The 13,475-nt window shown below is 40.6% G+C and overlaps 1 protein-coding gene across 1 annotated transcript in view; it reads left to right on the top strand.

Annotated features, from left to right (window-relative positions):
• Positions 1–200: 200 nt before the first annotated feature.
• The window catches only part of cabp4 (calcium binding protein 4), a 30,804-nt gene continuing 17,529 nt past the window's right edge, over positions 201–13,475 (top strand). The window contains exons 1-2 of the mRNA XM_050043327.1: positions 201–256; positions 1,274–1,406. Of these exons, the coding sequence (XP_049899284.1) occupies positions 201–256; positions 1,274–1,406 (189 nt within the window). The remainder of the gene's footprint in view (positions 257–1,273; positions 1,407–13,475) is intronic.

The raw sequence follows: 13,475 nt of genomic DNA on the forward strand, positions 1-13,475 counted from the left end.
ATAAGAAGGACAATGTTTGCTAATTAGTTTGCTGCTTGCTTATTAATGCAGCTTTAACAATGTTGAACTTTTTTGGTCTAAAATGCATATCCCTTCGGAATAAAACTCTTCTTCGTCTCTTTTCACTATCACATTGACGATTTCTAGTCTTTCCCTCATGCTCACATCCCTTTCCATATTTATCCTCTCTTCCATTCAGGATGTCTCTGAAAAGTGCAAAGGGAGGACCAGACAGTAGACCATCCTCTGCTGCCAGGTCAGTGACATCTAACTAAATGTGGAAAATGAAGGATCAGATACACTTACAAAGTCAAATTAATTTATTTAACAGTTAAGTCATGAGGTGAGGTTGTGAGCTTTAATCCTGTACTTGTTAAGTTTCTTTTGTTTTGCACATTACATCAGTCTAAATCAAAATTTGGGGCTCCGACATAAACAAGAGACCGATCTCAAATGTCTCATATGGTAGGAATGAGAAGTTCATCAATAGAAAAAGAGATGGTCTGCCTGCTTTGGAAAGATTTGTTCATTTTTACAGAGTTTCTGGGGAAAACAATCCACGAAACCTCCAAAAATTCAAACAATTTTCTCCCATTGCGGCTGCTGTCTATCAGCTGTCTGAATCCATCTTCACTTCCTCAACAGGAGGGTCCACCCATAAGACAGGCCTCACTTCAGTGTTGACCTTTATTGTTGGTTATAAGAAATCTTTTTTAAAAGGTATTAATATTTATTTACATGACATTTAGTGCACTTTGAATTGATTAAAGCTTCTTTCTCTCCTAGCATGTCTCCACGAGTGGGGAGGGGGGCCGCCGCTGGCAGAGCGCCCGCCCCTGGGAGATTCAAAAACAAGGCTCTTCAGCTCAGCCTCTCCAAGAAATTCTGGTTATTATCATTCTCTGTTTCTAATCCACATTGATTAGGACAAGGGGAGTGGGCTGTGTAGATTTGTGCACCCAATTAGTGTCATCGATTGATACATCAGCTGCAAAACAAGCCCTCACAATTTTAAACTTGTCCTCCTACGAAACATTTCCTTCCTTTCCTTCCTTAGTGACTGATGTAGCTGCTAATGTCAGGTGATTGGACTGCTGACGTTTTTCAGTCATTTCCCTCAAACTGAGCAATTACTTCATGGGAAACAGTATGGAATAAATGACCCAAAAGGCAATTAAGTATGTTTGTTTAAGGAAGTTATGAGGGCAAATTATAGGCCTGACTTTAATGATGACAGCACTCAACACTTTGCACGCAAATGCACACTTCACAGCTCAAAGTCTTCCTCAGACCGGGGGAAGGACTCTGTTGAGGAGGAGGGACGTCGGCACAGTAAAAGGAGCCTCAGCAACAGCTCAGCGGTGGCCGCTGCCTACATCTCCTACCTCAATAAACTCTTTGGACAGGTCAGTTCAACAGCCCATTAACACTCATACTCAAATGCATGTTGTCACAGCCTTGAAGCACTTGTTGGTTAGTGGTCAGGTTACTCCAAAAACAGACACAGAGTCCTTTTCCTCATATTTACTTGTGCTTCCTCGCTTCCTCGCTCCGATGACCCAGAAATTGTGCCCCCTTTGCAGTCACAGAGGTTCTCTGATTCGGATTCTTCCAACCCCTTAAATGGACCTCAAGGAGATGAGGAGAGAGGAGGTTTGTGGAAAAGCTTAGAGTGAGGAAACACAGGTGTAGCCTACAATGAGGTCTTCTGTCAAACGGCGTGACTGCAGAGCCCCCCAAGGGCTATGGTGAGATTTTTTTTTGCCTTCTGCGACATATAATGCCGCACCTCCACATGACTCTTGAGTCACACTTTATTCTCACATTGCTCACTTTGTAGTGTCAAGTATAGGGACCTAGAGATAATACAATAGAACACAGTGACATGGTGAGATGTGATATAAATCTGTCACCTCTGGTGTGATAAATCTAACACTTTAGAATATATAGGATATAAGTGTTTTGACCTCACACAAAGCAGCAGTTTGTTTTTTATTTTACAATACAGTCCACATACACACATTCTTATGCAACTATGTGGTGTATTATTTTGCAGATTACAATAATACAAGAAAATAAAAAGTCTTAATGATTACAACAATTTCTACATCAATCAGAAGATTTAAAAGGAATATTACATTAATAAACCCCCCCCAGGTAGAGTGCACTAAGTGCACTGTGGTGATTAAATCAACCTAGAGATAACGTGCGGGCCCCCCCCCACCCCCCCCCCCCCCCCCCCCCCCACCCAATNATCAGAAGATTTAAAAGGAATATTACATTAATAAACCCCCCCCAGGTAGAGTGCACTAAGTGCACTGTGGTGATTAAATCAACCTAGAGATAACGTGCGGACCCCCCCCCACCCCACCCCCCCCACCATCGACCAATCAATTGGTTGAAGCTTAGGTACAATTTCAGTCGACCAAGATTTTCCTTGGTTGAATACAGCCCTACTTAAAGGTCCTGTTTGTGAGATTTAGTGGTATATATTGGCAGTGGAATAAAACAAGTATATTTTCTTTAGTGTATGATCACCTGAAACTAAGAATCGTTGCTTTTTGTTATCTTAAAATGAGACGTTTATATCTATATATGGAGCGGGTCCTCTTCCATGGGGTCTGCAAAGTTGTTTCCACAGTAGCCCAGAACGGACAAACCAAACACTGGCTCTAGATAGGACCATTTGCGTTTTCACACCAGTCACCGTAGATTTCCTACACACTTGGCAAACAAGAGGAGTTTCAGTTGGCTGCATTCTGCAATCTCACCGCTAGATGCCACTAAATCCCCCACACTAGACCTTTAGGACTGATGCTTTGGATCCAAGGGTTACTCATGCGGCAGCTTTGGCTCCTCCGTCCTTGTGTGTCTTCCTTGCCTCCTCTGCTTACATCTCTCCATGGGCGGGACTAAGACATGAGGAAGGAAAGTCAGTAGGCCCGTTTCCACTGAAGAAGTTCCTGGTACTATTTGGGGGGCAGGAAGTACTACAGGAACGTCCTCTCGTTCGGCCCTCTCAACCGCCGTGTCTCCACTGAGAGAGCGGAGTATTCGGCCCTCTCAACCGCCGTGTCTCCACTGAGAGAGCGGAGTACAAGGAAGGTTCCTGTGAAGTTACGGGCTGCCTCTGGATGTGACGTAATCGTTGCGCGACCATTTTGACCGGGGCGACGTAGAGATGCCGTTAGCCGATAGCGGCGTCTGTAATAACTCACTAAATGGCCTGTGAAAAAAATATTTTTTCCAGCGGATGTCTTAGTTACAACATGATTGAGCTAACTGGAGTAGTTTCATGTCGTATCCGACAACGGGAGGCTTTTAACAGATGACGTCCTGATGTTAGCTTTGCTGCTGCTGTTAGCTGTCCCTGTCAGCTGCAGCCACTGATGCTTTCTAGACATCGTGATTTCCCAAAACTGAATAAATACCACACATAGCAACACAAAACTGCTTTGCTAGCTCAATCATGTTGTAACTAAGATATCCGCCGGAAAAAATATTTTTTCACTGACCGTTTAGTGAGTTTTTTTACATGGCGGCGAAAGCTACATGAATGAGCTAATCCTCGTCTGCTGAGTTTTAAAAATGCCGGCTATTTTGTTGCTTTCTGTTGTCATCACATCCCTCCTTGAGTATATCCAATCAGCACCAAGTAATCCTCAAGCCCCAGCCAGGAGTCTTTCGGGGCCGTTCTGAGTACCTACCCTGAGGCAGGGACTTGTTTAGCCCCCGTAAAAGTTCCGGAACTCTGTCCCTCAGGGGTGGTTCCTGCAGTGGAGACACGCACCAACGGCCCCGGCCCTGTAAAATTACCCCGAAGTTCCTGCGGTGGAAACGGGCCTAGTGAGGCAGGGACACATGTTAGCATGATGAAATGAGTCCATAGTTACAGTTTCAAGTTCCTGGTTTTATAAAAAGTATCACCAGGAGCAGGTAAATGTGTCAGGAAACAGCACCTAATAAATAGCAGGTGTGCCAGCTGATTACAAAGTACATGTCATACCACGTAAATGGTTCCCTTACCCAAACACCTGTTACTGACTACAGGAAAAAAAACAGAATATTAGATGGGCATTCAAAGAGCACAGACCTCCACCAACCAAATGTTCTATCTTGCAATGTTAACAAAATTGAAAAATAATATGCCATGTAATTCTAATCCATCCAAAACTTAATTTTCTCCTCCTCGGCCAATGCTACACCCATTCACATTGTTTAATGAAAATTGAGCCAGTTGGGGTTTTTTTCCATTATCTTGCTGACAAACAGACAAACTAAACCATAACCATGCCAAGGAGGCGATAAATCCTAACATATTCCAATATTTTTATTTAATTCTAGCAATTTCTATTCCAAAATGTTCTTTTGTCCAAAGTCTGTTTGTATTTCACAATGAAATTTACCCCAATTACCATTTTATTTCAGAATGACACTTTTCATCATCATCACCAATCAAGACAAACAGGGCAGAGAAAGGGATGTGATTGGCTATCCATTCATTTAGACCAAACTGCTGGAATCAAATAAAAATGGCCAACAAAAACATAGATTTGGGTCTCCATCCTTCATGAGAATGTTAGAGTGATAGTTAGAAGAAACTGACAAAGACAGGTTGATGAAGTGGAGGTTTATAGACTGAGCCACAGCTGAGAGCAAGAACACATTGCCTTTAAAGTTACACAGAATTGAGTTGAAAAATGGATCTATTTGTTCAGCTGATTCGAAGTGGTAACTATGGATTGCAAATATAAACACTGAATGTAGCTGTTTGCACTGAACCATGACTATTGAAAAATGAATGACCTGTTGGCAAACCAGTAATTGCTCATATAGAATAGGTTAAACGATTGTGGAAAAGTCAATATTACTACCCACCTCTATTCAATCAAATATGAAACCATCTGCTCAGGACTGTGGGCTGTTACTCATCCTCTAAAAAAAAAAAAAAAAAACACAAAACATCCTTTCCAAGAATTTACTTCAGTAATTCCACTTCACAGATGATTTACTGCCTGGACACTGAGCTGGCTTCCATTAATGCCCCGGCTGTTTGGAGTGAAGCATTGGCTCTGTTTATGCCTGATACCCTGATCCCAGATTGCTGCAGGGCATCACAGAATATTTGGGAAAATGACAGCTGGAAATGCGCCAATGCAATGATCCAGCTCAATGGCACCTTCCCCATTTCTGTCCAAAACATCAGCTGATTTATATAGAGAGCACTATTTACCTATATTTAACTGTAATATAACATATAATGATTTGTTCTTGGATATACAGTGTGTCCAACCCTGGAAGCATAAGCATCGGTGTAGTCTAGAGCTTAACATTATGGGAAAATAACTGAATTATGATTGTTTAGACCAATATTGAGATTATGATTTAGTGTGCCATTTCTTTTTAAATTTGCATATCTTCCTCTATCTTCTTCCTCATCTGTATTATTCAGTGTATGCAACATTGGATACAGTCAACATATACACTGCTCTTTCATGTAGGCCAGGCCTATGTGTATGATGAAATGAGATGAATTGATGCGTAAATTGATATAAATAACGTCTTTATTTTTAATCACAGTAGAATATTATAATTTTCAAGACTTGTAAATATGTTATAAACATAATGACTTAAATCTAAAAATCAACCACAAAGCACTACAGAACAACAGGCCCGGTGTGAATGTTACTATATGAAAATAAAAATAAAGCTTACTGATCTCCAGTCAGTTACAGTATTGCAACAAATCACACAAACTAAAGTGTAACTGAATGTGGCTCGACCGATTAGGAAATATTGAGATAACTTAAGGTCCAGTTCAGTTGTAAACATGTTGTTAACGTCACCCAGAACTTGGCAAGCATCATGAACCAAATGAAACCAACACTATACTTTTATTAACATGAAACAACTTTATCGCGAAATTCCTGTCTGCCCTCAGCACATCCACCATCACGCTCTCTGTGCTGCTTGACAACAAATGCTCGCATTGAGCTGCACTTACAACAATGAAATAAGTAAATATTAGGGGTGTGACATGTCAATCTGGATGAATATAACAATTCAATGATCAACAATCCAACACCATCAATGCAAAGTGATCGATACATACTATCATCTTTCAGGGTTTTGCATGCATAGAGAATTATGCGGCAGTTGCCTCTGTCAAATTTCTTCGTCCTCATGAGAAGCACTTTTCTAACAATCGTTGCACTTGGTTTTCTGTCATTTGTAACTGCAATTGTGGCTTCATACTGATGTGGTGTAGCTATCGTAATAAGCACTGCACATTGGAAAAGGCACTGCAAAAACTGCCGAAGAGGAAGGAAAAACTGACAGTTTTTGGCTGGCCCACAGCAAAGTGGGTAGCAGTCCTATAAATGCTACAGAAAGCTGATGCGGTTATTCTTATTCTCCTTTTCTCTACTGTTTTAATACAATTTTATGTTGCAAGCTGGCACTTACAAACACGTCTGCAAACGGCAGTCAGTGTTTATGAACCCAGCTCTATGCAGTTTGGTAAAATTGTTAAGATATTCACAGATTCAACCTTCCTGAATCAACAACAAGTTTTTTTAATTTCTTTTGCACATGCGTCACCATTTCTGTCCAAGCACGCCTCCTTCCTAAATATTCAACAGTGTTAGCCACCTAGCACCAGGCGGATAATTGTGTGCAGCCAAGAAAAAGATGTTTATTAATATCAATCACAGGCCCCTGAATTGAATTAAATTGAAGTCTTATCGTTGCAGACTTTTGGATATCAGCAAATGTTGTATCGTTGTTTAAAGAATCAATATAATATCATATTGAGATGAAAGTTACGATTTTCACCCTTAGTAAACATGTGGATCACTCTTAAAGCTTGGCCATTTTCACATGGTAATACTACGAGCACTGGGTTTGTGGTAGCGTGGTAGCAGCCCTAATCTGCTCTTGTTCACGTGTCATGTGGAGCTTAGGTCAGCAAATCTGCACATGAAGCCCATTGGGCCAGGTGTTTCTGACTCTCTCTCTCAGTTGGCTAAATTGTGTAGCATTAAAAAAAAAAAAAAACAGCCTTTGCAATTTGAAAATTGTGTTCTACCACATTGTTATATCGATTTGAATTCACAAATCATACAGCTTTAGTAGTCCTTAGTAGTCCTTTAGAGAAAAGTTTGAGGTGGTGGGAGACAGAGAAGAAGACTTTGGTTGTGTCTTTGGAGAAAATGGACGTGGATCTGATCCAGGATGTTAATGAGAGCAACTTAAAACTCTGTTATTTCAAGGACAGAACTCAGAATGGCAAATATCCATTAAAATAATTGGTGGGAAATGGACAGTAATCACAAGGACTATGTTCTAACAAAACTGAAAAGGTAAAAACTTCATATGCAGAAGGTCAAAATTATTCGTCTTACAAAATATCCCTGAGTTGTCAGTATATTTGGATTACCCATGTACATACCATACATCCAGAGACACTTGGTTAGAACACATGGTCAGCCTATACAGTAAGATCTGGTGGAAAAGGCTCTGCTCTTTGAGAGAGCTGTGAAAGATTTGGAGCAGTTATTAGGCTTCTGCAGGGAGAACTACAACAAATGTAGATTTGTGGTGTAGTTGGTAGACTTGACAGGGATTGTTTGTATAATATACCCTGTGAGTTACACTGTTACATTTGTGTAAATCATTCCACTTTTTATCAAACATCATAATGTGTGTGAATTTGAGGGCAGGATGACTCAATTGTTGTCCCAACATACATGTTTTAAGTACTTGTCCCATAAAAAAATAGATTGTTTCAAATATTTTTCTGGTATTCCCTTTTATTTGTGCCCCGCTTCATAAAGTTTTATTTAAACTGTATAGTAGTGAAATGGAGGCTCAATACTCAGATCAAGGGACTTTTGCTTAGTCACTTAAAGGGATAGTGCACCCAAAAATGAAAATACAGCCATTATCTACTCACCCATATGCCGAGGGAGGCTCAGGTGAAGTTTTAGAGTCCTCACATCACTTGTGGAGATCCAAGGGGAGAGTGGGTAACAGCACAACTCCACCTAATGCAGGCTGACGGTGCCCCAGATTAAAACGTCCAAAAACACATAATTGAATCCACAAAATATCTCCATACTGCTCATCCGTAGTGATCCAAGTTTTCTGAAGCCTCGACATAAAAAGTTGTTTGGAAAAACGTCATTTGAACTCTGTTTTTAGCCTCATTGTAGCCTGCAGCTCTAACTGCCTCTCTGTACAACGCGCTCATGTGTGTGCGCTTGCGCGAGACTGTGAGACATGGGCACCACGTTCATGTGTGTTCATGTGCTTTCACTGGTCTCGCTGGACACTTGGATCACTACGGACGAGCAGTATGGAGATATTTTGTGGTTTCAATTATGTGTTTTTGGACGTTTTAATCTGGGGCACCGTCAGCCTGCATTAGGTGGAGTTGTGTTGCTACCCCCTCTCCCCTGGGATCTCCGCAAGTGTTGTGAGGACTCTAAAACTTCACCTGAGCCTCCCTCGGCATATGGGTGAGCAGATAATGGCTGAATTTTCATTTTTGGGTGCACTATCCCTTTAAATTCCTTGTTTATTTATTGTGGTCCCTAATAGGTGTTAAAATTCTTTTTCTCAGGGATGCACCAATTTATCAGCCAAACATTGGTATTGGCCGATATTTGCCATGTTGACTGCCATTGGTCCATTGGCAAAAAAGATGACACTCACCAATGGCAGTGGCCAATGTTTTTGTGTTGTGTCACATCAATTTTGTACAGTTCAGAAAGCAGGGCTCCAGACTAACGGCATACTGTCAGTCAGGGGACGATAGAAAGCATTTTTGAGAAATTTTCCCCGGGACACCTTCAGGAAGAACAGACGCAGTAAACTCATTTTTGATGGGTCAGAGGACGCACCCTATTTCTTTTACTGATAATCCTACATTCTGAACAAGAAATGTTCATTGAACGAGCGGAGTCAGTTAACTAGCAACCAGCAACCAGAACTAACAGCTAACAGGGGTTGCATAGAGTTACATTATGATGCGTTCAAACTCTCTGTAGTAAAAATGAGCATAAGGCGAAGGTAAATTATTAAGTCCTTGTGATATGTTCACATGTAATCTTGTAAAATGTAAGTTTTTGGCGAGAAAGTTGAATAAATATGTTTATGATGATGTTTTCACAGCAATATAGAATAGATATTAGAGAGAAAATTATGAAATGTATATTGATATAAGATGTATATTGTTTTTTTATGTGAAGGAAGATTATTTTAAACATTTCACAAATTTGTATGATTGAATTTATGTTCATTCAATGATAGTGTAATGGCAGACAGCCACAGTCATTACAGTTTTTTGACGTAATGACTTCTTTGTTTCCCTGGCACAAAAAGGGGAATAAATAAAAAATAAATAAACAACAAAAAAAAACCATCAGTATTGGCAATCAGCCAAATTGTTATTGTAAACATTGGTATTTGATAATTAATTGGTCGTACTTATCTTGGGTGTCCACCTTGAAACTGTGCTGATTGTATAGATCTTCTGTGCTATAGAGGGGACAGTGGGTGTGAAGCATCCATGTTTTTACAGACATGGATGTAAACTGAGACACTTGGCTGGTGTGTGGTGGCATACAACAGGGGACTGGGATGAGACCTTATTATCAAGCAGAGCCAAAGGCTTTTCCATAAATGCCTTCATCACAGGAGAGGGATTGACTGTAAAAGATGGTAACAACATAAGAGAAATCTACACTAAGGGGAGCTGTGTGCCTATGAACATTTAAATATGTTTGATAACTAGATCTCTTAATAATTAATGGAACCATTTCATTGTTTTCAAGCAGTTTCTAGGAAATGAAAACTGCTTCACAGTGACCTTGGGCTACTGTAGGCTGCACTTCCACATCCTCCTGTGAGTTACTACCTCACCTGCCACAACCAATCTGCCTTGTTTTACTGTGACAGTCCCTGGTTTGAATTTACTAGTAGCCAGGTAGAGAGGTCTGCATCGTATCTACAGGACAGAGGACACACTGTTTTGGCTGCTGCCTTGACACTGAAGCAGGGAGACCATCCATCCCTCAGCAGTCCTAATCCCTGCCTCAACACAAGTATTAATAACCCCCTTAGCAAGGTTCACTGTCAGCCCTCATTAGATCCGACCGGAGAAGGGGCCGGGAGAAACAAATAGCTAAAGAAAAACAATTGATGCATTTACATGTTAGAACCTCAGCGTAGAACAGATGGAAGTGAGGCAGAATCATCCGCACCCATCCATGAGCATCATGTGCATACCGTAACTGTATTTTTAAGCGTATTCTCTACCTGAGGACCATATGTGTGTGTCACGTACCTTTTCTGTATCCATGTGTCATGCTTACAAGCAGTGGGCGGCTCAATGGACCATGTGAAGGCAGGCAGAATGAAATTAACTGTTAATGGGCTCGTTCTGACGGATGAATCTAGACTCTGCGTGGCATGCTGTCTAATCCTTTCTGGATGAAAAAAAATCAAATTAATGTGTTGACCTTGCTATCTAAATATGCCCTTGTGGGCTGAAGGATCCTGTGCAGAGTAAACAGTGCTATTAGACTCTTGGCAACAGAGTTTTTATGCTGCAGCATCAAAAATCATATTAAAACTTAAGAGGTTTATATAAACAGTTTTAGTATTTGAGGCAGAGTACACGTGTAGTGAGGTAACTCTTTGATGCAACCCCATCTTGGCATTGCATTTGAGTTTCGACTCTGTTGGCAATATTATACAGTGAATAATCATTTGAACGGCTGCCATGCGGAGCAGCTTCCAAATAAACTATGGGGGCCTCTCCTTTTCCTGAAGCTATTGTGCACTTGAGCAGGATGACCTTGTATGATTTATGTATTAGCCACCCTGAGTGCCAACACGTATTAGGAGGAAAATATTGCACTTCTCTTTGCATTTCAGTGCCACTGCTTCTCTGATTTGCCTTTTTATCTCTCACTTTTCCAGGAGTAAAAAAGAGCAACTGAAGGTTGAAAAATGATTTTCTTTAATCAAAGTTGCAATGAAGTAATAGAAATAGACACTTGATTAAAGCAAATGGTCCTACGTAAATATGTGAAAGCATACAACTAAGGTGAGGTGAGCACATTAAATAGACTTGAGGATCAAAGGTAAAACACTTCATACTGATGCACTCAAACTATTCTAACATTCAAGGGTATCTATCTCCTCTTTATGATACATATTTTTCGAGTTATTTTCATAGAACCTTTCATGTAGTTGCTATAGAAATCAGAAGCATGTGACAAGATAAAATGGGCAAAATTTCTCTTAGAAATACAGCTGAATAATAGTAAAGCCTAACATAATAGAAACACCAGAACTCTGCATGGACACATATAATGTGTTGTTTCCACCTCTGCTACTGTGTCTTTATCTCAGCGCTATTCAGCCTCAGTATTTTCCTTACTATGTGAAAGTAAGGAAAAACAAACCCACAGCAGATTTGTGCTCACAATAAATAAGAGCTTTCATAAGCTTGTGTGTCAGTCTTGTTTCTTTGAACTTATAGCTATCCTCAGGCTGGTGCGGTCTTTGTGCTAAGCGATATCTCCATATGTCAGGCTTGGTTGCTCTATATGAAGATGACTGAGTTTGCATGTTTCTCGCTTTCCCTGTGGATGTGATGATGCTTCGGTAGAAGAGTTGCACATTGTGAGCAAGCCTTAGAGTCAACATGCTGTTTGCATAAGCACAGTCTTTTTTTTTTTAAAGGCAGGAGTGATTAGATAATTAATTTCATTTCATGATCTTTCAATATCCAAGCTTTACATATGTAAATTCAAATCAGTACATGTTTACAGACATGCTAATTAGAACATTGTTTCAAGGACAGATGCACATGAGTTGCCAATGTGGTTTGTTTGTGTATGAGCATATTTATGCAGTGCTGGACCTAAGACATTCAGCACCTGTGACAAGCTTCCGCTTTTTGAAAAAAAAAAAAAAAAGATCACACATAAGACAACATTGCTGTCAGCTGCCTCCCTTAACCAGTCAAATTGCAGTTTACACCCAAGTCTGTCCAGACTCGTATGTAGCCATGACATTTGACAGTGGTTTAAATATATATGTTGCTGCAAAGGGGCTACAAATTCTAAAACGTGGATGCTTCACACACATCCTGACCTTGACCTTTAACCACCGAAATCCAATCAATTCATTGGACTGAAATGCTCTTTGAACATTTGTGCCAAATTAGAAGAAATTCTCTCATGGTGTTCTTGAGATATCGCCTAGAGAGAATGAGATTGATGCAGGGTCACAGTGACCTTGACCTTTGACTACCGCTATCGAATCAGTTCATCCTCGAGTCCAAGTGAATGTTTGTGCCAAATTTAAAGAAATTCCCTAAAGGCGTTCTTGAGATATCACGTTCAAAAGAATGCAACAGACAAGGTCACGGTGACCTTGACCTTTGATCTATGACCACCAAAAATCAGTTCATCATTGAGTCCAAGTGGATATTTGTGTCAAATATGAAGAAATTCCCTTGAGGCGTTCTCGAGATATCAGGTTCACAAGGATGGGATGTACCCACAGACAGACACAATGCCTCTGGCCATGGCTATTGCTGGCGCAGGGTCTTTTTCACCTGAATATAGTGCATCTCCTAGAAGCAAAGTATAAATAAAATTGTACCCAGAATCTAGGCTGACTAAATATAAATATGCTATTACAGAATGTCACAATTCAGGCCTGTACAGAAAAAGCACCAAATAGTGCTCAGATTTTTGGCAAGAAACACAAGCTTGTCAACATTTTTTGATAGATAAGTGAAGGCATGCAGGTCACTATATTTCCCCCACTGCTAAAGACCCTCTCTGAGGGGGAGGGTGTTCTTGAGATATCACATTCACAAGAATGAGAAGGAAAAGGTCACAGTGCTTTGACCTCTGACCCCCAAAATCTAATCAGTTCTTCTGTGATTCCAAGTGGACGTTTGTGCCAAATCAGAGGACGTTCCCTCTACGACCTCTTGAGATATTGCATTCATGACAATAGGACAAACAGAGGACCTGATGGAAGGCTGGACAACCCAAAAACATTATGCCTCTGGACAGGGCTGTCGGGGGCGAGGGGCATAAATTGGGGGGGGCTTGGGGCCCCTTCCCTGGGTGGCACCGCCGCTGCATTTATGGCCAACTTATCTTTTTAAACTAAAATTTGGGGTGTATATCTTGCCTGAGGATACGCATTTGTACAGTATTGCAACTTTGGTCATCATATTATAATATGTATTTAGCAACATCATCTGTCTGCAACCACTGGAATATGTTAATATATTGCTATTTAAAGCCCTTAGCGCACCTAAATCATACTGCAATCAATTACTCTTAATGACCGTCTATGTGAAGAGTTGGCTTCCAGCTTTGCCTCAACATTCCTGCAAACACATGAAAAGGGGAGAGAACGAAGGAGGAAGAGAGGGAGAG

Source organism: Epinephelus moara, chromosome 5, assembly GCF_006386435.1.
Source record: "Epinephelus moara isolate mb chromosome 5, YSFRI_EMoa_1.0, whole genome shotgun sequence".
NCBI lineage: Eukaryota > Metazoa > Chordata > Actinopteri > Perciformes > Serranidae > Epinephelus > Epinephelus moara.